The sequence below is a fragment of the Apteryx mantelli genome, chromosome 3 (genome assembly GCF_036417845.1).
Source record: "Apteryx mantelli isolate bAptMan1 chromosome 3, bAptMan1.hap1, whole genome shotgun sequence".
Classification (NCBI taxonomy): Eukaryota; Metazoa; Chordata; class Aves; order Apterygiformes; family Apterygidae; genus Apteryx; species Apteryx mantelli.
The window spans coordinates 45,350,978-45,378,708 of NC_089980.1; the positions used below are offsets into that span (position 1 = coordinate 45,350,978).

The 27,731-nt window shown below is 38.8% G+C and overlaps 1 protein-coding gene and 1 long non-coding RNA gene across 13 annotated transcripts in view; one reads left to right on the plus strand and one right to left on the minus strand.

Annotated features, from left to right (window-relative positions):
• Positions 1 to 2,034, plus strand: part of LOC106485482 (uncharacterized) — a 51,959-nt gene extending 49,925 nt beyond the window's left edge. Inside the window, exon 3 of the long non-coding RNA XR_001292725.2 lies at positions 889 to 2,034. This is a non-coding gene — a long non-coding RNA (uncharacterized lncRNA). The remainder of the gene's footprint in view (positions 1 to 888) is intronic.
• Positions 1 to 27,731, minus strand: part of LTBP1 (latent transforming growth factor beta binding protein 1) — a 215,364-nt gene that overhangs the window by 20,443 nt on the left and 167,190 nt on the right. For all 12 annotated transcript variants that reach the window (XR_010883704.1, XM_067293254.1, XM_067293257.1 and 9 more), the window contains 7 exons: positions 25,477 to 25,599; positions 22,075 to 22,200; positions 14,264 to 14,389; positions 11,829 to 11,972; positions 5,369 to 5,551; positions 3,990 to 4,076; positions 716 to 844 (listed from right to left, as the gene is read on the minus strand). Coding sequence is in view for 11 of the 12 variants with exons in the window: in XM_067293254.1 (XP_067149355.1) it covers positions 716 to 844; positions 3,990 to 4,076; positions 5,369 to 5,551; positions 11,829 to 11,972; positions 14,264 to 14,389; positions 22,075 to 22,200; positions 25,477 to 25,599 (918 nt within the window). In the remaining variant the exon portion in view is untranslated. The remainder of the gene's footprint in view (positions 1 to 715; positions 845 to 3,989; positions 4,077 to 5,368; positions 5,552 to 11,828; positions 11,973 to 14,263; positions 14,390 to 22,074; positions 22,201 to 25,476; positions 25,600 to 27,731) is intronic.

Here is a 27,731-nt window from a genome sequence, read left to right on the forward strand (position 1 = left end):
CAGTTTTCTGCTTATACAGCAAAAGCCAGGGTCACAGTTATGAATAATTTTCATTTGAATACCAGAACCAAAGGAGTACAAGGTTCTGCAGACTAAAAGGAGCATGCTTATCAATGACCTGAACTGTAATTCCACATTGCATATTAACTCCTTGTGAAAAATAACTGTCCTTGAAAAAAATAAAAATCATTGTTAATTTGATTTATTACACTAAAAACAGCACACTTACCAAATGCCAAATATAAGATGGGCTACAACATACAGCCTTTCACTGCTCACTCCATGTACAAAGGAGAGAGGACTAAATTGCATCTGGCAAAGTAAAGCAGCAGTGTGCGCCTAAGGAGGGAGCTGCCTCCGATCGCTTTGTGCAGCCTGCTTAAAGGCTGGTAGCAGCTCTAGACTGCGCTCAGGGGAGCAGAAGGGGCTGCTCTGGAGATGCAAACTTTGGGAGCAATTTGCTGAAAAGAGAAGCAAATAAACCAAACCCTGCCCTACAAGCCATCGCCATGTCAGCCAGAGTTGCTGGCCAGCCAAGCAGAAGGGAAGGGAAATGACCCGGTGCCTCTTAAAAAGCTGCTACAAGAGTTTGGTGGCCCAGTGCTCCTCCCCTTACTGGGAATACCACAGTTCTGATGGGAATTCTGCCATATAACGGCTTGTTTTGCCCATCTGCATACCATTATAGTGACAAGACCACTTTAAATAAACTTACCGAAGCACTGTAGCTTAACAGGGTCATAGTATGTGCCTTGTTTGCAGTAGCATTCGTAACCTGGCTGTGTGTTCAAACAGAAGCCATTTTTACAGATTTCTTGTCCAAAGAGTTGGCATTCATCAGCATCTGAAGAGGAAACATTAAAGGCTGTGTTATTGTAATTCTTACAGGAGCACGCAGGCCAGCAAGATGGAATAAACCCCGCACACTTCTCCATTCAGGCAAATGACATCTTAAACCAATGGCCCGGGAGCACGGATACCCACAGAAAAAACCCCTTGTGCGGAAGGGGCGATGGTGCGCTCGCAGCCAGACTGGTGGACCATGACTTTCCCTGCCCCTGGGCAGGGTAACCTTTGCGACACACAGGGTAAATAAACTGCCCCTCAGGACAGGGCAAAGCCTGTGCCGCTGCAAGAGTCTGCAGCTCTCCTTTCTTTCCTTTGATACCACACTGTTCTTAGCTCCAAGCAAAACAGACTAAGAGTATGGACTGTATTTTCCAATATAATTTGCTTTACACAATGGACTCCTGCCATGAGCTACCATCTAAGTACAAAACTAAGCAGTTATGCTTATGGCTTTTATGATTGCTCTCTTCTCTCCACACACTGTTTGCCGACTCTGCTCTGCATGGTGGAGAATCCTCCTATCCTCCATGCAGGAATCCTTCTGCATGGAAAACTTCAATGGAGACTTCCCACCATGAAGGAATAGTTGTCTGTTGCTAAATATAAGGCAGCAACCACTACAGCACCTAGTGACAGCTGACAAAGAGAATCTTTCCATTTTCAAATGAAAGTGGAGGTTTCACATAAAATATATGCCAGGTTATACATACCTGTATACAGCTGTATGCATTTTTTCCCAGCCTTGTATTTATGTATTTGCTACTGTTGGAATTCCCCTCGCTTCTTTTTTTCTACCCATTTTTTGCTTTCTAGACATACCTATAACAGTCTGCTAAAGCTAGGCTGGTATTAAAAATGGCAATACGAAAGTGCAATATAAAGTACGTAATTCTACTTTCAATAACAATTGTCTTAATCCACTGTCTTCTATAGATTTACTCTCCATTTACACTTGGGTAGTACACATTTTAGCCCTAAAATGTCACTTCTATCTGTCCAGCAGTTTTAAAGGTGAATTATTCAAATGCTTACTTTTCCAGAAGAGCTGAAAAAACTATAAAGCTGTTTATTTTTACAGTCATTCTTCCAGCCACTGAGTGGCTTTAAACATTAAATATTTTAAGTTTGATTGTTTAGGAGCAAGAGGACTGCAAAGCTTAATAAGAAATATCATGTAGCTGCATGTCTGTACCTCTTTTTCCTATGGAAGGATATGTGTCCTGAGGAAAAAGTGGGAGAGCTTGAGAGTATTAGAGTCAAGGAAGGCTAGCTGTGTACATTCACTTCTGACAGATAATTCAAAAAACAAAAAAGGGATGGTGGTGGTGGGGGTGGTGCCTCCTGCAAGCAGAAGCTTGTGGACAAAAACAACAGAAAAATATAATGAGTTAATGTAACAAAGAAGGACCATATTACTAAAAGTATTTGCCCAGTTATGTGTCTGTCTTTTGTGCCATTTCTAAGGATACAGAATAAATTTACTCAAAACAAAATGTCTTACTATAGCAAGGATTTGTGGAAGATACTTCCAGATATGAGCTATTTCCACACTTCAGTATTTATAACAATTAGAAATGTTACCAACTCTGAGGTAGCACAATAGAATCGAAGAAGATATTGTCTGAGATGCATTTGGACATATTCTACATACAGCATATTCCCAAAAGAATATGCAAAAGTCTTAGATGTGTAAAGATAAATAACACACTTAAACAATCCCTGAATAAAAATACTCTCTACTGCGCAGAAGTCACAATTCTATACAATCTACACACAGAGATTAGGTGCTTTAAGGACAGCTCAGTGACATTGTTCTGATTTGTCTGGAGGTAAACTTTCAGTGTAACCAACACTGAGATGGTCCCTGCTACCACCATTCTCAGGTCTGGAGTCACCCTACGACACTTTGTTCTTGACTCCCTCTACAGTTTTGGGGCCGAGAGACACCTCCAGAGGGCTCAGGTAACCCATTCAAGTGCCTAAATTCATTTGAATGAACCTGAGTATGCGTGCCTTATAATTTTCAGTATCTTTTCCATGTCCCTGTGAGGTAAGGAGACAGTGTTATCCTCATTGTATAAAAAGCAAGGCAAGATACAGAGAAGACTTGCTGAGGACAACACAAAAAGATGTCAGCAGGGCACAGAACTGAGCTTGACCACGGCTTACTCACTTACTGGTTAGGAAAACTGATCTAGCAGTGTCCTAGCTAATAAGGAAGGATAGTCCAAGAAAGTACATGTAATAATCATTAGGAAAAAACCAAGAATCTGTAAATCCCATTTTCTCATTTTCTCATAATTAGGTTTCACAGATTAGCTGGAATCAACTTTGACAAATCCTTATCTATCAACCGGGTGAAAATATGGCTCTATTAAACTATTTTAAAAATAGTAAATTTTATGTGATATGAACACACAGTAATTTCTACATTATTAAATACTTGGTTTGTAAAACAGCAGGTCCAATAGGAACAAATACATAAAATTTGTATATTTTAAAATATTGGAGCTACTATGTGAACCAAAGATACTGCGTTGACTTCATTTTAGCTAATACAAATACAGTGTATTTATGCCATATGCTGCAGAAAATTAATTTCTTGAAATGGAATTTCACTGATCTCACTCTTCCTTCTTAGTGATGCCAACTCTCTCCCTCCCACACCCACAAACACTTTCTGTCGTTCACTTGCCTTCCTCTACAGTCTTTTGTTCAGTAATTATTTCATTAAGTTTTATAACAACAATATCATTGCTGAATTTCTCTTCAGTTTTTATTTTCCTTCTCACTTATAGGTCTAATGCTTAACAGAACATTTTCTCCCTCTCCAACTTCCAAAACAAATCTACAAATTTAAGATGCTTTGTGTTTCATATGTAGACTTATATGTGAGGTTTGTGGTTTCAACACTCTTACAATATATAGCACTTGATCCAAATTAAAATGGAATATTATAGATACGGTATAATTGACATTCTAGCAAACAAACATGATTTTCAGTAAAGTTTCATGTCACAGTGCTGTTTTGTCACCTAGTGAAATTTGAAAGAATATGTTTACATTGCTGGCTCACGTTTCTAGCCAATCATCTACTAGAACTTCTGAAATAATTAAACTTAATACAAGTCAGTGCTGACCTTTGTAATTCTGAGCGAGAAGCCCGTAAGATGATTCTTCAGAGAGGATGAAACCTTTCCCTTCAGGACACAAATCGATAAATTCAGCTAGGAATGAAAGAGAAAACAAAAATTAAGTTGCTAAGAATAAGTTATTCACATAATACGTGTTTCAGTATACTTTAAAAAATTGGAGGCAACCTTTTGCCCTATTCACAGCTATCAAGCAATCATGCACACCTTTAGCTAAAGCTACATACAACCCTACTTTCCCCTGCCCCCAGGTTGCAGAGCTAGCTTTGAAAAACCCACAACATCACAGAGCTCCATGCAAACTAATTTCTCTTGCTTCTTGGCAGAACAGTCTAGTCCTTACCAACTTTAATGGTGCACTGCAGTTATAACAATACCAGTAGCCAAATTATCTTAATTAAATCTAGCTTGGGCCTCTCTGAGCTATTCTGTAAGCTGCAGTCTAGACATACTCAACTGAGGTACAAAACCCTGTACACATTCTTCAGTCTTTATACAGGAAGACACTAATTGACTGCAATAGGAGAAAATCGTGTGGATTACAGAGAGAAATTATGTAAAGTGTCTTGGAGACTAAACAGAATCAAAGAAACCTATCCAAGCAGAGAGACTCCTTTCCTAAAGCATTTCATTATGGTTTTACTGATTCTGAAGTGTAGTTCAAACAGGACCTAAACAAGATGATACATTTGTGTGGAAAGTAATCTTTAGCATTTAATCTCAGAAAATTTACACAAGTTCTCTCTGACATGATTTCTTCCAGCTGGGTTCTGAATTTTAGCCATTGCTGTTTATGCTTCAAGTACTGTTTTCAGTATTTGTGACAAATATCATATGGTTATGTTTTTCTAATTTAATATTTAGAGGTTAAACAATGGTCTGCAGACAACATGATTAACTGCATTGTTCAGTAAGTAGCAAAGCGTAAAACTCATTATATATATGAGCAATTCATAGTGTTGTAGAAACAACATTACAAAGGATAGCTGTAGCCTCAAAAATACTGTAATACTTAACTTGTTTTCCAGCTTGTGGGAAAAATCTAAAATGTTACCATAGCATTGGGAAAAAGCTTCTGCAAGAAACCATTTTTTTTTAAAATCAGTTGGAGATAATGCTGTCCATTAACTGGCCATTTTTATCCCTGGTGCAACTGCAGTGAAGTCAATTTATACCAGGATTTATACCAGGAATGAATTATTCCTATTGACTTTTCCTCTGTGGAAGCTTCACATGGGTAAGTTATGACTAACTATGACAGAATATGGCCTTTAATGAATACGCCTTCTCTGAAGGCAAAGCGCGCTAACATTAACATAAACACAATGCTTCAAAAATGTACAAATGGATAGAAGGCCTCCTCTTACCAGTTCCAAAGACAGGGCATGGGAAGATTTCACAGTTGTCACCCCAGCCAGCACCCAAAGTACAGCAGCATTCTTGTTTGGTTACATTGGATGTAAGCACATTGTCACAAAAGTTAGCATCATTCAGATTGTAGTAGCACTCCTTCTTTCCATCTTCATGTTGATCAGCCCCTCTTGGTAAGTCTAAAGGTGGAAAGAAAACAACTAAATAAGAGGACATGTGAAATGAATCAGTTTTATAAGTGAACCAGAAGAGCCACAGTACCCCTGCATTTCACCACAGTGAACAGCAGCATTAGAAAAGAAGAAAATGGTTAAATACAAATTTGTTCTTTTTTTTTTTCCCGGTCTTAGGAAGAGTGATGGAAGTTTATAACCTTCCTTTGACTTCTTCAAACCTGTTCTCCTGCTTGGGTGCCCAGGGCTTGTTTACATTTGTACGTTTCTCATTTTTAAGCAGCGCACAAACTGTCTTGACCATGCTTAACTACTGACATAGTGCTTTTCATGGATGAATCTTGAAGCCCTTCACAGGGGTGAATAAACATTACAACCTGATTTTACAGATACAGAAACTAAGACACAGACTGAAAAGGAGGTGATTTTCAAAAGAATGAACTTTTTTGGCCCCTCTTAATTCCCCTGGGAAAGAAGAATGTTCCATGCTGTTGAAAACAAAGTCCTTTATGATTTTTGCAAAAGTGACTCCATGATAAGGAGAGGAATATAATGCAGATGTCAAGTTAACTGACTCTGCACCTCACTTTAAAATAGGCTTTAGGGGCATCCAGCCAAAGAATCTTATTTTCTGCCTTTTGCAGTTGAGTGGGCCCTCTCATGATAAGTATGAGGACTGAGTGTAAAATACTGTCTCCATAGATCCAATAAAAACCTATTAAGCAATAGACCTTTCTAAAGCAAGCCACTCCTGAAGTACACCAAGGAGCAAGTTTGAAAAGAAATACATTCTAGCTTTTATAAAAGTTTTTGTATCTATCTAACCTTGCACTTCCAGAGAAACTCTCCTCAAGAGCTCAGAAGTGAGGACTATCACACAGAATTGTTACTCACACGTGATCAATATGAAGAGCTTTCCTTAAGCCTTCCATAAGGTAACAGAGTTCTAAAATTAGAGATGCTCACATTTCTTGATCAAAGCTTTATTCAGGAACTTAAGATAGGTAACTCTTTAGCTGACCAGTTCATCTCCTTTTCTTCTTGGGAAATTGTTTATGCTTAGCACTTAACAAGTGATTAGAAATAAATAAATCCATAAAAACCTACTAAAAATTATTCCTTGTTGGCTGATTTTCCATTGTTTGACATTTCGTTCATTTATACTCAGGCTATTGCACAATGCTGCAAGCATGAGCCATTCCTAAAAGTAACGCAGGTCTCCCAGTGGAAACTGAAACCTATTTTATGCCTGATGATAGCACATTTCAAAATACTAGAAGATTAGTAAGACCCAAAGAGTTGTGGTATTTAAGCTATGTTTGTTTGCCTTGCGGCTCTTTTCATTCATTCATATTTTGTTCAAAAGAAAATGCTTAAGGCTGTCCTACTTACAAGTATTCCTGTATCCGGGAGATCAAGTTTGCCTGACTACCTTATCTGTCCTTCCTTCTGGTTGTCTCCTTGACGTCAAGCTCAGACTTGTTATGCTCACTATAGGATGGAGTTTTCTAGTCCCATCCACCTTGGTCTATACAAAGAATGGCTCTGAGGTGGGAGCTCAAAGATGGTGGCCGTCCAACAGATGCTGGAGGAATAAAATGAACTCCAGCCCTCGTCACCTCACGCCTGTTGTCCCCGCTGCCCACCCACGCTCCCCCAAGCAGGCAGAGCAGGGCAACCTTCCTGCGCATGTAAGCATTAGAGTTGTTGTGAGAAAAACAGGCTTAAATGCCAGTATACATTGTGTATTATTGCACTTTAATAGCATGAACGTGTCTAATAGTTCTTTTGGCTTTTAATTCCAAACAGACAATTTTTGGATTTATTTCTATTTTCCTCAGAAAAGCGACTGTTTGTTTTTGGAGTTTGAGGGGCTGGCAGACACCTCTATTCAAATTTAGTACAATGTTGCCACCTACAAGGCAAACTTTCCTTTGCTGTTTTGCCAATACAACTAAGTTGTACATTAAGGGAAACACCCAGCTGAGTGCTATTTCATCTTTTGTTAGTTTAGTCTGTGGTCTCTCCTCATCAGACAATTACTATTTTCCACAATGTGCTGAGTTTCATAAAGCCTGGTGGTTTTGTGGTATCAGCTGCTATCCAATAGGAACGAAGTTAAGACTATCATGTGTCACAGAAACTCAACTGAACTAAAGCTGTTATTCCAAGGTGCGAGAGCAGTGCTTCAGCCACCAAATTATACATTTTCCTTGGCCATTTGCCATCTAAGTGAATCAAAGCCCAAAGCTTAACTAGGAGAAGCAGCATGGCAGTTTTCACACGGTTTGCCAAGGCAAGAGCACCAGGAGCTGCCCCAGGAGGAAGGAGAGACAATCTCATCATGCGACTGTTTATTCCCATTTTACATTTGATGTGTTGGTTTCTCGTCCCATTATCTGTTCAGCAGCTTGAAAGTCTGTTGTTTACACAGCTGTGACTGAGGGTTAGTCAAGCAGGCATCATGAATGTTTGGAAAGCAAATGAGACACAACTCTTTAATTCCTTTTTTTTTAACCAAGGCCAGTCTGTGTCTACAAGCTTATAATTTCTCTCTCATATATTATTAACCATTTAGTAAACAGGCTGGTTTTGAAAGTGGTTTCGATAAGTATTTTGACAAAATATGCTAGGAAATAGGTACTCATTTATTTGTATCATTGTTTATTTAAGGTTTTTGTTGTTGTTGTTGTTAGAAAATGTAAAATATCTCTCTATATAGTTGCTGCTAAGTTAAACTATGAAGGTATATATTAAAAATAGATTTATATACATTCATGTAACTGATCCAGCAAGATACTTCAGCATGTACATGACTTGATTAGTACTACAGGATTCAGTGAGTAATGAAGATATTAGCATATGCTTAGGATTCAGCGTAAACTTAAATATTTGGCTAAATAGTGGCCTGTAACAACTGTGCTCTGTAAAACCCCAGACTTGTAGAGCTGATGGAGCCTTAAACGCTGCGACCCTGCACTGCCGCTGCCGGCCCTCCACTGGCTGCTGGAGGGGAAAGCCTCACGGCCAGCTCACCACTGCTCCAACTGTCGAGACCCTGGTGACACACGGTGCACCTGCGCTAACTGCATGAGCAGTGTGCGCTGGCGGGGTCTGACTTTCAGCAAGACAGTAAAAATGCACTGGTGTGTGCCGACAGTCAAGGTGTACTTGTGTGAATTTCTCAGCTGGCGCCACATGTGGCAAGTTACAGCCCCTGTCTTGTGGGGGGCTGTCAGAGGGTGTATTTACATATACGTGTATATATACAATTCAAGAATTAGTGCACATGATGCACATTTAAAACTGACATGTATGAGCATGTTCAGAGATGACTGAAATTCAGATCATCAATTAGCTTAGAAAAATACCCATATATTGCCATAAATAATTAATACAAATTTGAAGGGTTTTCCTTAAAGCCTTAATATTTAGGAAACCCTTGAAGTTAGGAAATACAGAATTGTGCTCAGGCACTAAATTTCTAGCCTTGAAGAGGCTTTTGGACCAGACTTATCAGCTATTCTTTGGTAGCATCATTTTTTTTGGTGGTGGTGGTAAGGGTTGGTTAGGTTTTTGGATTTTTTTTTTCTTTTTAATAAAAATTAGACTAGGAGGACTCATACTATGTTTGGACAACAAAGCTGTGATTTTTCTTTATAAATCCTAGTAAATACTGTTATTCATCTTGCTATAAGTAACTCATCACATTTTATGTGACCAGGAGAAAGCAACAGAATTACAATCTAAAGTGGGCCCTGGTACCCTAGTGGAGGTCTCTCACTGGATATCTTTTTTTTGGTCTAAGTTGTAACTTCTGATGCTACTGACCTTTGTATATGTAAACCAGATTCCTGCTGATATGCAGATGCTTACACATACCCTTTTTGCTTGTAGTTCTCACTTTAAATTGTACCTATTACAGTTCTCAAATACATACTATCCTTTTTAGCTTCTGGATTCAATGCATATGATTAGTGAATTCAGCTGCGTCCTTAGAACATACATTTTTCTTAGGCATATTAATATTTCAAAAACATGTTAATAAGGATTAATTATTCAAACTGCATTGAGCTCAGTACTTCCTAAAAATTTGTAATAAATGGCTTAATGTATCTTGTTAAAACAACAAATCAGAAGAATCAGTAAACAAAACTGGCATTTTTTTCTCTCTCAGTTACAAAGAGGTCTAACAGTCCAGCAGTTTCATCTGATGCAAAAGAAAGTTCTTTCCTCCTTTATCCTTCCTTCCTTCTGAACTGTTAGCTACATTTCTGTGAATGGCAGGGTAGGGAGGAAGAGCGTAAGATGCTCAGACCCTGCACGCTTACCTTGCTTGTTACTGAAATGGGACAACGTGGGCTAGAACCCCTGATACATACACGGAGAGGATCCTTTCAGGACACAGCCAAAACCAGATGAATTTCCATCAAGTGAAATCTAAACAGAAGGAAGTCTCTAGATCCCCAGTGGTAAGTAAAGGAAAGTGTGAACACAGAGCATTCCACAGAGGTAACAGCCTTTAACCACACGTAAAAAAGTTCCCAAATTAAAGTTATGTTTGAACTGCCTTCACCCATTTTTAGAAAGAGCATCCTATTTCCACTTGGTAGGTATGAGTTGGAGTGACATTTCTTTATGTACAAACAGCACAAAAACACAAAATGAGAAATGAAGAAAGGTCAGCTAAACCACACTGAACTACTGATATCTGCAACAAGAAAATGCAGATAAGATTTCTCCTCTCTCAGAATTGGCAAGATGCAAGCTAATGCTGACAGATGATGTCCACATGCACTAGGAGCTCTCAAAATACCATGCCTGACTTGAGTATGCAGCCTATCAAAGCCAGAGGATGCCGGGCTCTCCCATCGCTCTTGGCAAGGAGACAGCATGATGCTCCTATCTTATGCTGCAGCTGGTCTAGGTGGAGGGTTGAAGTATTCATCACAGGGCAAACCAAGCTAGCTGTTACCGTTTCTCCTGCAGCGACCACGTGGGGCTCATGCCCAGTTACAAATGGAGAGGAAAACACTGCTGTATGCTCCCTTCCAAGCAGGAGTGGAGGCAGTACCAATGGGCAATGCTCTTCTGCCTCAGCCATCGTACTTTTTTTTTTCTTTCATTCCTTCATCCACAAAATAAGCTCCTGTAGGCCTGAATCTTTTTCATGACACAACAAGTTTCAGTTTGTCAATCAGCTGTTAAAGATGCTTCCCAGGCAACATCTTGAGTGCTGCTGAGTACTATATCCACTGATCTAAATACTTGTTGCGCTTGGGTCACAGAGATTTCAACCTTGTTAACACGTCTGTGAGAGATGAGTGATAGGAGAAAATAGCCATAGCCACCTAAGCTATAGAGCCTGCATGCTGGCAGTAGAGCCAGTTATTCTAAAGCTGTTCAAAAGCTAGATCCGCCTGTGGTGTAAGATCAAACAAGAAACAAACCAAGATTTGCATTCTGGAGGGAAAAAATGTCATGCACGTCAATTCCTTCATTTCTTGTGCTTTGTTTCTCCTTGTTTGGGGTTTTTCTTCCTTTCTCCAAAGTGGATCAGTGTAAAACATTTGGAGGCAACTTTAAGTAAAAGAGTTCTAAACCAGTTTTTAAAGAGGCTATTTCCAGTAGTATTTTCAACATCCAAAACACTTAATAACAAAAACTCATAAATCCAGTAAGATGGAGTATTGGGAAAAAAAGGACAACAAGATGGAGTAAAACGGGTAAGGGGAGTACTCAAAGAGACTGACAACAATTCAATGTTTTGTTTTTTTGTTTTCCCAACTGCTTTTTCTGAGAACTTACATTACTATTAGATAATGCTATGAGCAGACCACTCTATACAAATTTTGTTTTTAAATATATACTCCTGTAAGCATTGTCCAAGCGCACTGCTAGACTTTTGTAAAAATCTGAATAACAAAAAAAGAATCACTCATGCCATGGGTTTGATTCCATGCCACATTTCACTGTTACAGTACAGCAAACAGAAACTGTATAATTTGAACTGCTGTAACTGTTTATCATAACTGCCAAGGCTGCTGAGGTACCAAACTTAGAAGGTATTTCTGCTGTGTTTTCACTGCTAATGATTCACTGATAACATATTCAATTCTAGAAACTCCTCTTCCGACATAAACTTTCAATAAGACAAAGCTTTTTAAATTTTCTGTTGTAGTTAAACTAACACGAACATTTAAACCAACTTTACCTTTGCACTGGTTACGCATTACGTAGAAATCATCCCGAGCACGCAAAAACTCCCCGAGGCATTAGTTACCTGGGGAGGTACGGAAGCGGCACTGCCCAGTCATCGGGTCGTACTCCTGGCTTTCGTCAGAACACAGGCACAGGAAAGAACCATCGACGTTTTCACAGAGGGCTTCGCCACATACCCCGCTCAGCATTTCACATTCATTCACATCTGGGGGGAAAAAAAAACAAGACATAAATCAATCCAGAACCATTACCGACAGTTTGCTCTTCTATCTGCTGTATCTGTGCCAATATTGTCTGCCAGGATACAGACGTGATCTCTGGGGAAGGATTAAAACCTCACTAATACCTAAGTGGATTCATAAACAAGTATTTAGTCCCTTTGAAATAAAGGCCCCTGAAGGCCGTAGTAGTTTATAAAGTGTTGGTGCTGATTAGGTGCTGCTTGTACACCAGAACACCTACTTGCAGATTTTTCATTTTTTTGGTTTGTTTTTGAAAACTTGCTTTTCCTTAACCTCTTTTCTGGGGATTTAAGATGCAGACTCATTTCATTTGTTTTCTTAAACAGCTATTGTAACCAATTTGTTCTTCTTATTATCAGATACTCATTGAAATAAAGGAGTAAAATGGGTAGGTTTCAGTGGAATTCAGCCTGGACTATGAAAAGAGAATTCCTTTTTTCCCCTCAAAATCCCATTTTTCTCATAAACATCCCCTGAATTACCCAAGCTCGGTTCCACTGCATGCCTCTCATAGGCAAGGCCTCACAGGTTGTTCTGCAACCCACAAAGGTTATTCCCAGATCACCCAGCAAAGCCCCTGCAGAACAATGCCAGGTTCCTCTCCCATTTGGATGCTCCTCACAGCCGTGATGGGTTGAGTACCAAAAAGAATTCCACATATTTTGAACTTCTCTTTCATGTGCCTCCTGACTGGTCTATTCTGAAATGCTTTTGACTGACAAGAGAGCTGTCTGTTGCTTAAACAATTAATCAAATATTCTCAGGATTGACTTGACTCGCTCTTCAGTTGCTATAGTTTACCTTTGACTATCTACTTAGTCTGTCTACTAACTATAGAATCTGAAAATTATAATTTGTAAATCATAATTCAGAAATATATATAGTTGAGTTTAGTCGACAGTGTAATTTGTGAGGAAATGTTTTACCTTTTTTCCCTCTTATCCAGTAAGAACAAAAATCTAGTCATATGATCAAATGATGAGTTATATATACATGATAAAAATATATACTTTAATTTATTACTTTGCTCAGCACTTTAAAAATGTATTTAGATCATTTTAATCTTTTTACTGAATTCATATTAAGAAGGATGAAGTCTTCTTTGGGGAATGTTGCTCAACTATAAAGATTCATCTTTTTCTTAAAATGTTTTGGTAAATGATAGGCATCATAATTTGTAAGACTGCTTTAGAATTTGTCTGTCATGTTCTCAAGATCATAAAAAACCCTGACATTATTTTGTGATGCAAAGTCACTTCACTAGCAACTCAAAATTAAATTCAGCTTCCACCAATTTGTACTTTTTTTCTTTCTTTTTTTAATTTGTTTTCATCTGTGAGAAGTTACTATATGCAAAAATATGTTGCAAACTAAGTCCCAAATGGCCTAAAGAATTTTGCAATAAAACTATTTAATATATTAGAAAACACACACACACTATTCTGTATGATTTCTAACTCCTTCACTCTGCTCTGTATTCCATTTAGCTCTGTGTTCCTGGTAAAGGTGTTTCATCCTGACTCTAGCTTGAATAAATTGCTTAACGAATACCTTTCCTTGATCTGGTATTAATTTTATATTAGAAACTTGTGCTGCCTCAGATGGTTCTCAGGTCCAACCATCACTATTAACAACAGATCTGGAAACCTATTACTCACAAGAGAAACGTGCAGTATTTACACATTTACAAAAATCTCATATCTTTTTACGGTGATAGGTGTCTTTCCTGGAGATTGAAGCCAATGTTAAAGTCTGTTCAAACACAATGTGCCTAGGGAGGTGTGCTGTCTAATTCAGACTGGCTGCACCACATGCCAGACTTTATTTCCTGTAGGAGGTAGTACAGAGTTCTGGTTATTCAGCTAAGAGACTAAACAGATGTTGCATTTAAATAGGCTGAAGTATTAAATTCAATCCACTATGATTTATATTTGTGAATGGTCCTGACGTGCAGAAATAGTGGGTTTTCTTGCTTTTTTAGAGAGATAAAATGAGTGGCTCAGCTTATTTGCTGTTGTTTTCCATTCGATCTTAATAACAGGTTCTCATTAAGTGGCTACACAGTATGTTTCCACCTGGCATAAAGTTCAGCAAGTAAAGCATAGCTTAGCCTTATTTTACTAGTGAGTGGAACAAGTTTAACAAAAAATGATGGAACACAAAGGTGTTCTTGTGAAGAAATGCGTTGTGCTTATAAGCTGCTTTTTCCTTGCTAGAGTCCTGCAGTAGTGACTACAACTGTCCAGAAACTCACCTGTGCACCCGTGCCCATCCTGGGGGTCCTGATACCCCTGGTAACAGAGGCAGCGGTAGGAGCCGTCCATATTTTCACAGAACCCATGGCTGCCACACAGCGTGCCATTTGCGCATTCATCAACATCTGCAAAGGAGAATTTTAACATCACACAGGCAATGTGACAAAGGTGGACATTAATGAAGAGTGAAGAAAAACAACAGAGAGATGTGCCAGTTTTGCAAACGGATGCAGTGATGGGTGTCTATTGATGGGAAGGAAAACACAAAGGAAAAGACGCAAAAATTTAAAGAAAGTACATGTACAATAAAGGAAATTATTTCAGTGTTAACTTTACAGGAAATATGTCGGACAATCATTTTGGTCACATCCTTCCCATCTATTTCACCAAACTGCCCAGTCATGACATGATGCTTCATACCATAGAACGAGACATAATTTAAATGTGATCATCTCTCAGACTTTCCTACAGATTCTGCCAGGGTAGCAGTATATAGTCAACAACATGGGTGAAACTAAACCCCCCCAAGGCCTACAAGAAAATCTGAAACGTATGCTTACATCCATTGTGCAGAAGTGCTGAACGTGGGCCAAAGATTTTATGTGGGACTTAGAAGTGCTGCACAGGTCTCATTCTGGTTCTTGACACAGAAGAGAATTTCACAGTGCATGTTTAAGTGGTAAATACCTGCAGATTGGGCCTTTTGGCCTTAATCCTGTAAATTTACACAAATGAATAATCTTACGCAGGTAGTTAAAGTAATTGCAATGCCTACATGCTTTCTGTGCTGGCCCTTCATTTGTAGTTTTCATTTGTGGTTTGCTGGCCTTAAAAGTGAGAGTCACTGGGCGAGTAGATCTGTTCTTTGACTCAGCTGCACATCAGCCTGTAATGAAGCTGAGCTGCTTGTGGCAGAATGTGGTTTATTTTTGTAAGTGTATTACAAGTGCTGTGAATATATTTATCTTCTGTTGAACTAAGACCTATAACCAAGGCCCTGACCATCTGTGATCATTAACGATGTCATGGTGTGTTTTTCAAAAGTAAGAACATTAACCAAACTGGGATCTAGCCAAGATACTAGGATTAGTACCTTCTGCCTTCTAAATTCCTCTGCAGTTTGAAGCAGAGACGTTATTTCTACACTTCTTTCCTAAAAAACACTGTGACTATTAAGCAGAGTTGCTGTCCTCTCTGAATTACCTTCTGTGCTGTGCCTCAGGGGTAACTGTATTTTAAATGCTTCCAAATGCAACTAGTTAGAAAGGCACAACCTCTCATGCGTGACCACCTTCATGTGGCTGGAGCCTGCCATCATTCTGCCTCCAGTGAAGGCCTTACACAGTCATTGCACTAAAGGGCTGGTGGTGCTGAATCCTGCCTTGCCCCAGACAGAGATTTCTTTGCACAGGTGAGCAGCACTGCTCTTCAGTGTCTTTTTGAAAGGAAAGAGTAGGGCTCAAATGCCATCCTGTCTACTCCTCCAGCTGATAACAGTCAAGTCAAACAAAGGCCCAGCAAAGTCAGCAAAGACTCTGCTTATTCCTCTCCTGACAGACATTACTGAGGTAAGACATTTTTACTTTTAGACCATGTCTGAAGCTCAACCGAAAGTGAGTTCTTGGTCTTTGAACCACATGGTCATAGCTCCCCAAGCTACTTGAATTTTAGCAGCATGCCATTACCATCCACAGACTCTCCAGCAGGTTACTGTTGTGCTGTCCTCTTGCTCCCAAGTACCACATCTATCCACACCACGCTGCCATCTGCCTTGGGCCTGCCAAGCACAGATGCTTGAAAGGGGTCCTCGGAAACCAGCCTTTACTATTTGCTGTGGTTGGGGTTGGAGCAGGTTTTAAGACTACATACAAATTTTCTAAGGCTGGAAGAGACTGCATCCACATCACGCACCCCACCTCTTGGACAGGTTACAAAATTGTCTCTGGTAATGTCTGTATCTACTGGGTAAATTGCAGAATTACAGCATCCTTTTCAGAAAGACATCTGCTTTCATTTTAAGGATGCTAAGAGATGGAAAATTCACCTCCTACTGAGCTGATCCACTGGTTCACAACCTTCAGCTAAAATACAAAGTTCATGCAGAAATCGTATGTATCACATACACTGACATCTAGGAGACATCTAGGACTGTATTTGATGATCTTTAAAAAAAAATTGTACTTGTGGACAGAACTGGCAGAATAATATTTTAGTTGCTTTGCTGGTTTTGCCAATAAAGGTTTTTAATGGTCGTTATATCTTGATTTATTAAACAGATGAAGGAAAAATATTGAAGGAATTAATCTTAAAAAGGATTATTTGTATTTGGCAAAGAATGCAATAGCTAATACATTTATTCTGAAGGAAGTGAATATGAAAATGTGACTGGTTTCTGTACACTGAACTTTTTGAAATCTATCGTAAACCCTCCCTACTAGAATTAATTCAGCTGTTTCTGCTAATTCAGCTGTTTTATCCAAGTTAAAAAGACACTGTCAAAGGTGAAAAGCAAAGTATTACATTTGATACCCTTTCTTCTTCCAGTCACCATAATAATAGAATTATAAAAAGATGCATATGGAGTTACCAGGAAAAATAAAGTGCAAGATACAGCTTCTGCATCAGCATTTATGGTTGTGCTTTTCTGATCTTCCCCTCTTGCTACTGAGCAGTAGACCTGCATTTTTATTTTAAATTTTAGCCTCCTATGATCATTTGGAGTTTCACACACCTGGTCAAAAACTGCTAACACTATATTTCTTATTCAGAAAAAATGGTTAAGTTAAGAAAGGGAATTCAAACTGAGTAAACAGTGGAGGACTGACAAGTAGGAATTTAATAAAACAGACAATAATGCAGTGTTTGCATTTCCAGTGGCCAATTATAGTTTAATAACAGAAGTTCCTGAGCCACACGACAGTTATCCTGTTAAAAGCCTAGACAGAAGAAACTACAACTGGGGATTTTAGAATTACATGAATTATAGTACTTTTCTTACTTAATAGCTAAATGTTAAAGAAAACAGGGGAATGGATCATGCAGCTGGTTCTCCAAAGGTAAACTAAGGTCATTGACTGAAAAGCTGCAGAAACAAAATCTATCATTGTAGCAAGTGTCTTAATTAAGTATATAATATATCCACAGAAGATAGCTTTTTTTTTTTTAAAAAAAAAAGTACACAGTCTGAACATGACTGCATCTTTCAGTGTATGGGAAATAACAGAGAAGGTCCAAGCACCAAATATTTTTCCTTGTCTAGACAGCTCACTCAAAGGACTCCTGTTTTATAGCCAGAAAGGGCATTTGTTTCTTTAATTGCCCTGTAAAGCATGAGGTTTGTAATCGGCAATTCTCTTGCTATATGGAGACAAAGTGAAGGGAAAAACTAAATATGAAACTAATATACCCTATGTCTATACAGTGACTAAAGTAGCTCTCTGTAATTATGACCTGTTTTAGAATCCCTGACTCAGTGCTGTCGTCTTTAATCAAAACTACTTTGATCTAAGATTGTCAGGATCTAAAGAAAGGCAAAACCTGTATGTGATCAAGCCTATTCCCATTCAGCTCAACATCAACCATGTTCCTGTTTTCTGCCAACCTGAACAGGATGAAAGGATGATTAACCTCAGGCACATTTAAATCTCACTGAAATCTACTTATATTGCAAAGTTTCTGGAAGAGGGACTATTCCTAGGACAGTTTTGTACAGTGCCTAGGACAAGAGCTCTGATGGTGTTGATAAGGGTAAGAAAGAGAGTCTCCTTTTTCCATTTGTGTTCTTACTTCTCTAGCCAGTGTCTGGATAAAGCACAGGTTTGGTGAAACTGAAGATGTCTACTGCATAAAATGTACTCCATATAACAGAAAATACTCTGCCCCAAAAGGAGCCCTATTGGAAGTATGGAGTCTTACCATACCTTTTTCCTAAAACTGCCTTGCTTTCCCCACAAGGACAGAATTAAGGCTGTGATGTGTAGTTATGGCAAACATCTGTTTTCTTAAAATATCTTTAGTTGCAGAGGTAGCAATTATGTACTGTTCATAGCTCTGCTGTTTCTGTCCTTGATTTTCAGACTTCTTAAGTATGCAGTCATCTTAAATGAAGAACAATGTAGCATTTTTATGTATGGATTTCCAAATTATTCTTTGATCACACAATGATTTGTTCTTCATGCAAGCATCCAAAAGGGTCAGAGGGACAACACTCAGTGGACAAGGACAGGAGAATGGGATACAAGACAGGAAGTGAAGGGAAAGGAAGAAGCCAAGGGTGGAGAGCTCAGGTGGGGTGTGGAAGTTTTTTTGGGGTGCCTCTGTTGAGGCAGGCAATGAAGCTGGAGGGCTTGAAGCAGGGAGAGGGAAAAGTGATGGAGCCACTGAGAGACGTACGGGATTGGGCACAGAGACAGAAGAGGCAATTGAGGCAGGTACTGACTTAGGCATCAGTGAACCTCTAACTTGAGTTTTTGCCAACACAGTTGAGAGGCAGCCAACTGGGTAAAATGCTGCCTTTGCAGGCACCCCAGAGAGCTCAACAGGCAGCTAGGGAGCGCGCCGGCAGCCTCCTTTTCAGAGAGCTTGGTGCAGCCAGACTGCTGAGCCTGGCCAGGCGGCAAGGAATGTCACCGCTACAACAAAAGTTTGTCTGTGCCTTGGAAGAAGACACAGTCTCCACAGCTGTTGAGTTTACTTTGGCCAACAGCCATAAAGGCTCTATACCAGAACTGAACCACATGGGGTTCTTAAATGTTTTATGTTGTTGTTTCTGCCTTTTCAAAAAATGATTCAAACTCGTACAAAAACAATCTGGAGATACGGAAAATCTGCTCCCCAGGTACAGAAAGGCAGCTTAATCCAGCAAAATTTCCTCAGGTTCTTTCTCTGATGGTATAAACAGTTATTCTCACTCACTTAACTACAAGTAAATTCACAGAGGCACCTAGTGTAAAGAACAGTAGCTCCCGCAGCTGGAAGCCACATCCTTTCTCAGCATCTGGAATGTCATGCATTCCTTTTCTTTCTGATCTTTTTATTTTGTCTTGTCTTTTTGCTCAAAGCTAACTCCTGAAACGGACACCAGCACAAATATTAACACTGAAGTCATCAGTGCTCCCTTTAAATGATTTTTTTTCAACTCTAGAATTGATTTTATTAAAAGGACAGAATGGAGAAACTAGTCACGGTACAAAAGGAGTACTGCTGCTTCACAAGACTAGAAATGGCTTTGGTTTGCCAAGTTAAATACTTTTCCAAGTGCTGAATATAAAGTCTGATCTGTATTCCATACACACCTCGAATTACTTATGAAGCACGGTCAACTGGTTTTGTACTTGTTGTTTTATTCTTCATTAAAAAAAGCCCTCAAACTACTCACAATCCTGGAAACACATCTTGTGACTTCATCCTTTTCTATTTAGTAAAACTTTGGCTTTTTTGTTCTAATCGCGATTAACTTTGCACTACTTCATCATCAGCGATGGTAACCCTTCCCTGAGAACTGTGCTACTTTATTAACTGCCAGAGATCCAGACAGAGGGGCTCATTGTTTCTGGTATGTCCCCTAAAATTAGATATCACTGACTTTGTTTAGCTGTGTTTCTGTTTGGTTCTGCCCCTTTTAATTTTTGAGACTTTAATTTCACAAGGTTAATAAGTGTTCTTCTAGCTTTGGTCTGGAATAAAGTGTTTGGTTTCTACTAAGAGCAGGCTGCATTCTTCTCTGCCTACACTATGCTCAACAGTGAGGCAAAACACCTGCTACTACTTTTCTTGCTGAGAAACTGAATACATTTAACCACGTCCTTCCTAAACACTGAGTGAAATGTATACACGCTGCCAAAAGAGTCCATGAACATGTTTTTAACAACTGGGTATCAGAAAAATTGGAATTATTCTCATTACTTGAAACAATGAAATACTCCCTTGTCCATCAGTCCCTCGAGCTATTCAAATTCACTCTCTCCAGCACACCTGACCGGGCTTTTCTCTTAGCAGTAAGAGAATGTTCCTTTCAATTTATCATATGATTGAAAAATAAAGTAAATGTTTAGAGAGGAAACAGCACCAGAGATATTGCTGGACTTTTTTTGGTTATCAATAATTAGAATACAAATAGTGTGTTTGATGTCATGCCATATCTAAATACATAGCACTCATTCCCTTACATCAGCATAACAGTATTCCCTTGACACTAGCATATTTCATTTCATCAGTTATTATATTAGTTATTATATAGCAGGCTATGTGCCAGTTCAAATAATAATGCCGTTTTTCCTGTGGTAAAAGTAGGGGGAGGAAGTTTCAATACACGTTCTAAGCTGAAAGAAGAATCTTTTCGCTAGCCCTGAATGAACTGATGTGAAGAGCCGGCCCATGAAAAAAATCAATCATATACTCATCTGCTGGCCTGTAATTTAGGATATGGAACAGCTTGCTTGCTTACCGCTTGGGTGCTTGAGATTCACCGCCCACAGATTTCAACCCTGAGCTACTTAGAAATCTGCCCAGGACTCTTTCTCTGCATGCATCCTGCAGAACTACTTCTGTAGGACTTTCTTCTTCCTTCTGAATTGTTTATCATACTTTTTTGCAAGGCTTCTTGCCTTGAAGAGCCCTCTCATCCACAGGAAAAAACATTTTTCATCCCATTAGGGAAATTTCTGTTTTCTGTCAGCATCACTGACCACAAAAAGCCACATATCTGCTTGGTATCATTGATCACAAGTCTTCTGTTTTAAATTAAGTGCAGCAGAGTTGCGTCACTAGCAAGTGTGTGCTTTCAATTAGCAACAGGACATTTTCTCATGCTGTAACCAAACAAAAAACCCTAGGTACACCTAAATTCCAGGCTTGTGGCTGACATTTCTTACCAGCATTATTACTGAAGCAACTTTTACAACTTTGTGTGAAAAATACCTGCATGAGCATACATGCATACATTTGTGAAGTGTAAGCTGGCTTTAGCAATGCAAAGACCTAATTACCAATATTTACTCCATTTCTACCATTTCACAACATCCGAGATCCTATCATGGATTATAAAGGTCCATAAACTGACAGGATTTTACTACAAGTTCTCATTGGAGTTACTTCTGTTACATGGACACGTCTTTTTTTGGGGGGGGGGGGTAAGAAAAGGCCTTGACAAGCAAAGGGCTGTTGTTTCACATACAGCATGCGAACACTCAGGCAGTTCAGGCTTGCTGCTAATGCACTTAAAAAGCCTTCAGTTATTTGATCCTAAATATTTTTGACAGTAAGGGCTACCCACTTAAAACATATCAGGCACCTGAGTACCAAACTCCATTTACATTTATATTGTATATATTTTTCCTTCCACCCTCAGGATAAGACAGAAATAATTTTCCATCTCTGAATAGATTTTCATATTATTACAGATGTCCACTGGTTTCATATATCTTAACACAGGTATAGCGTTCCCTTCTTTGCAACCATTTGCCATAGTCTGGTCAGTATTCCCTCTTCTTCATTAATTTGTTTTACACAAAAAAATATAATCCAATGTTAAGATGGCAAAATTGTTAAAAGAAAAGCAAATGGCTTCTAACAAACATTAACTCCATTGTGTTGCCCATTTTGTGGATTTCCTGTTACACTTCTTAACACACAGACAGCAACGTATCACACCATGCGTGTAAGAGAAAAAGGGACAAAGGGCTTTTAATGTGGCAGCTTACTGAGTTAACACACATTTTGGAATCTTAGACCCAAACTGTGACTTATGCACTCAACCAATTAGAAACAGCAGATCAATGGGACACTCCTGCAATATCGCAACTTGTCTCACCTTCACATGTTCGGCCATCTGCAGACACGGAAAAGCCCTGCTCACATACACAACGGTAGGAACCATCTGTGTTTAGACACTCCCCATGAGGTGAACAAAGGTCAGACCTCTCACATTCATTGATATCTGAAAACACAGAGACATTAATAGTTTTGCAAATCCTTCATTAATACTTTTCTTGCATTAATTCTAGCATGCATTACTGCAGAATGTATTATTAATTAGTGCCTCTCTACTTGTATCAGTTAAAAACTTTTAAACTTAAATAATCTTTTAATAATCTTTTAATAATCTTTTAAACTTAAATAACATGGAAGTATTTTGGTTCTAATGTACATGAAGGACTTTGCCACAGAACATGGCTGGCAGTAGAAGCTTTCCCTCATTGACATACTCAATTTATTTGCAGTCGTGGATATAACTGCTCAAGAACTATCTTCACTGGAGTGAAGGACCAGATTTTCTGCTGGGCTAGCAGAGCCTGGTCTACTAGAAAAAAAAAAAAAAGACAGTAAAAAAAAAAAAAGACAGTAAAAAGTAATAATAATCATACTAATACTTAATACTAAGCCTAAGTTCAAGTAGTCTTAAAAGCAGCTCTTATTTCCATCAGCTACGTAAATGGTGCTCCTATGCAGGACTAACCAAGTCTTCTGAGACCATTCTTGAGCTCCATATGAGCATCAGTACATTCTGCTGTATCACACTCTGTCTGTGTCACTCTGCAATGAGGCTGAGCAGATGAGAGGGATTCATGAGATGTCAGCAGAAGCTCTATACTAGCCAACATTTCTTCTACGTTAGGGAAATTTTCAGATGGCTCCATTGCACTGCTTTTTGCTTACTGTACGCTGGTCAACTTGTTCATCTAGTGCCATGTGTTACCAGCAGGTCTGGAGCTGCATCTTTTCCAATAAGTTTATTTTACCCAATCTAAAGCCAAATGCTGCTTTTTGCTGAGTGGAAATGCTCCCAAATGCTTGGTATATATGATGTTATGATCATTGTTTCTTTAAACTGCCAGAACAATACTGGAAACCAAAACAGTAGATTACACAAGACTAGAAAGATATATTGAAAAACAGGAAAACAAAGCTAACAATGTTAGGGAAACAGTGTTTAAATTATCTGAAAAGCAAACTGTTTGCTCACATACTTTCTAGTGTTTTGGATTCTTTTTGCTGCATGCTACCTCAACTTTGCTCCTGAACAAAATGCATGTTCATAATTTCTAGCCTAAATTAGTTCAACTTTGCAGATAGTGCAGTCTGCAATACATTTGCCAGTCTTAGTCAAGAGCTCTTTACTTTCAATTATGATTCCTTTTGTAGGTAACACAGCTAGAGTCAAGTCACCCCTCATTTTTTAATTTGTCAAAATAAACAGTTTAAAATAATTCGATCTTTTTCATCCCAGGCCATTAGCCTTTTGGGGGTTCATGTCTGAACTCTCCTCAACTGATCAGCATCCATTTTGAATTGTGGGCACCAAAACTTCAGTGTACAACAATATGGCAGGAGCAGGTGTATCAGTGCAAGACAGAAGTAAATAAACCCCACTTACTCCTGCTGAACATTCTGCTTTTTATACCTTCTGAGGAGTGCATTAGTCCTTCTGGCCACAGGGTTGCACTGGAAGCTCACATTCAGCTGAACATAACTCTGACCCCTAAATCCTTTCCAGCCACTGTGTCCCAGAAGCAAGTCTGCTATTCTACAAGCATGACCAAGATTCCTTCTTCAGTATCTAACTGGCTCATATCAAGACGCATATTGTTTCCTCACACAGAGTTTACTGCATGATCCAGACAGCTCTTTACTAGTGGTCTATGATCTTGATCTTTTATCATGCCTCTAATTTCTCTGTACAGATTCTCCCCAAAATTATTTTATTTTATTTTGCTATTACAGATAGCAAATGATAGAAATAACTTGCAATCATTTAAAAATGTTTCAGTTTAGTTGCTGCTGTGGAAAATTCTTTGAAAGTACTGCTGGAATGGAAAGAATTAATCATTTATGATGTGACTATGGCTAGTTTTTGTCCAGTCCGAAATATGGGACAAGAAGATATATTGAAGATTTCTGTCTTTTCTGCACTAATAACAATTCTTTTGTAAGATCTTGTAACAGCTCAACAACAGGTAGTTAACACTGTAAAAAAGAGTAACTCTACTTAATTCTGCTAGTCACAGATTCTCACATGTTCTTTTGCTGTGTCCAATTTTTGCTTTTCTAAATTGTCTGCAATCACAGTATGAACTCCTTCTCTCTTCCATTTGTTTTGCTATTGATCTGGCTGTTTCTCAAGCAGCTTCACTCCCCTCTATAGCAAATTGTTATTTTTAAATTTTGGGGGTCTTCTTTTTCAAGTGTGGCTCTCCTATCTAAAATGTTTTCCAATTTGCATTCACATTTTTCTGTTAAAAATACTATCGGTCCCTTAGTTTGCTCATAAGTGCTTTCAGTTTTGTGAAGGATATGTATTTCTTGTTTACATAGCAGAGTGAAGGTAGTAGAGTGGTATCAAAGCTAGCGTTGATTTATAGCCTGTGATCAATTCTCCCTTATCCGCTAAAGCAAGGACTAATACAGCACTTCCCTATGTTGAATGCAAGACTTTCTGAGTTAGAAAGCAGTCACATATAATACTCAGAAATTTTACAGGGAATTGGTTGCATAAAATCTTCAAAATATATCACTTGGAATACAGTCTCTCTGGTTAAGTCTAAACAGTGCCACAAGAGAAGAGCCAAAGCCCAGTCCAGTCTCTTGGTCTTCCAATCATTTAGAGCACAAACATGCCTGGACCATACTATCACCTCTTTCCAGCTCTAATATCATGTTTTTTTTCCCTCATAAAAATGGAGAAGTATAGGGGAGTCCTGAGGCATGCCTGGGTCTCATGCCAGCATGGAGTTGGGATCATTCAAACCTAAAAGCTGGGAAGTGTGTCTGGGTTTGGCAATGTCAAGCTAGCCTCAGATAACAGATTCTGTTCCTCCCCTTCTTCCACAAAGCACTGCAAAATGTTTAAGAGAAGAGAGAGGTTTACCTGATGTGATCTGGTACTACCTAGACTGCTCTTGTCTGTTAGAGCATGGATTCACAAATACAGGAGGTACTATCACATTAAATGCTCCCAAGATTTAGGAAAATGCAGCACTATCTCTGTAAGTCGTCATATAAATTCTCTTTTGTGTTATGAAGGCTGAGATTAAACCTGTTGAAATAGTTTCTCAGCATATATTTACAACATTAAGTGAGAAAAGGAAAAAAGAACTAGAGATCGTAGTAATACAAGTTTCTCCTCTTTATCATGGTCTGTGACTCTCACAAGTTACACTTATAAACTTGCACATTTATAGTGACAATCCATGTGGTTTTTATAGCTATGCCATACCTTGACATCCCCTATTCGCTATCTGCTGGAAACCATCTGGACAAGTGCATTCATAAGACCCTTCAGTATTCATGCAGTTTCCTCCAAGGCAAATATCACTGTTTTGAAGGCATTCATCAACATCTGAAATAAAAATATAACTGAATAATTAGATGATGTAAAAAATGACTAAACTTTTAATAGCGACATTTTGATCTAATGTAGCAACTTGAAGCTCCAGTTCCCTTTAATGACTGTGGGGGGAAAAAAACACAAAAATTCAAATTTACTACACTTTAGGATGTCCTTTCAATTTCTCTTTCATCACATTGTCACACTTTTTGCATTTCTAGAAAATTCCAAAATTTGAGTTTGCCTGTCATTTCCTCTTAGCAAGCATGGCTAACGTGCCATCTGTATGCATCTCTAATGAAAGCCATCACAACAGATCTTTATACAAATGTCTCCCCTACTTTAACGGTGACCGTGGTGTTACAGTATGATAATTAACAAGAAAATTCAAGCAGTTGTACATTTAGAAGACAGGCACAAAAAAATGCCTGGCGATACAAACTTGTACTTTGAGATATGTATCTTTGGACTTGTTTAGATCACCATGCAAAGAACCCTGAGCTGGAAATGACCTGACTCAGATGTCCTCCAGAGCATGTGCAAGCCCAAGCATAGCTGGTGTGTCACACTAGCACAAGGCATGCCTCTGGAGACTACCTGCAAAGCAGCCTCACAGACAGAAGACGTGTAGGACATGGACTGCTCTGTCTATACAGCTGTGCTAATGGTTGCTTTTTCAGAGGAAGTTCACATGATGCAGTATAGCCATTTTGCAGGCTTAGCAACTTGGGTCAGGAAGCAGCTTTTGCATAGTGCTACACCCAAGCCATAAACCCAGCTCAAGAGTCGGGGCATGTAGGACCTAGCTCCCAGTTGCCTATATACCATGTTCCAGTACCAAGCATCAGGTCTATAGGCAGCTCTGGTGTCTCAGCATCCATGGGATAAACATGCTGAGCGACACACTAGCAGGGCAAGTTTCAGGATACACACTGCACAGAAAGTAATCAAATATTTCCGGAACAGGATACTAATGTCTTCCTCAACACTGTTTTTATTAAGAAATGTTCCACATGTTTGTAATACAAAAACATATACAGTATTTCATGTTTAGGCCATATAATCACAGTACTCTCCCCTAGTGACCTCCTGTAAAATGTCTTTGTATGCTGTCCATCCAAGGATTTTCTAGGTATGTTTTTCACTAGTGGGCAGCTGTAAGGTTTTGAAACCAGAACTGACAAAATCACACCATGATTTAGATCCTGTAGGTGTATGATTCATCACAGCTGCACTACAGTCAAGGGGGCTCTGCTGGTTATACAGTAGCATCTGCTCCACAAACCATTGAGACTGATGGAAAGAATTCCATTGTCTCCGCCTAAAGTCTCTCCTTTCTATTGTCTTCAAAGGGTTTAAAGGCAGCCCCAGTAAAGGAAACAGCTCAGTTTTTCTGGCACAAGATTAACTCAGCAAGTGCCTATGTTCCAGCGGTATTATACAGTTTTGTTTCACTACAGCTAAAGATGTCACAGAGTATTTCATGATCATGCTTCTAGTTAGAAAACAAACAGAAAATAGAATCAGGTAAACAAAACAGCTCATAAGCAACTTTCCCCTGTGTCCACAGTGCTCTGCCTTGTAATTAATTGAGTCTATTGCTCTGATAGGACAGACAGTTTTCTTCGAAAAACAGTTATCAGAGTTTTTTCTCCTGCCTTTTGATTATTCTGACTTCATAAGGATAGATTTTAGTTGATTAGAATTATAACATTTCCTGCTTTGCAGGAATTAATAACAACAGCAGTTAAAAAAAGATGACGAGACCTCTTTCTACACTTATCTCTGGAAAGCTCACTCTGTATATCAGAGTACAACTGTCCTTGAGATTTAGTCTATTAGATAAAAACTAAGAAATAAAGATAGCTTTCTAGCATAACTGAATGTTATTGCAGATAAAATTGCACTTAATTCTGACAAAGTTGTTACCCTTTAAAAACCATGTGTTTTATAATAATTTTCAACTGAGAAATAAATTGTGGTTTATTTAAACCAGCAATTAATTTTAACTGGGAGCATGAGAAAAAATTAATGGCTCCCTTGTGCTGAATTAATGCCAAGCCCCACAACAAGATGTTTTCTGCCAAATACAGTCAAAATGCATTATTTCTTATATGACACAAACCTTCCCTCTCTGATGCAAC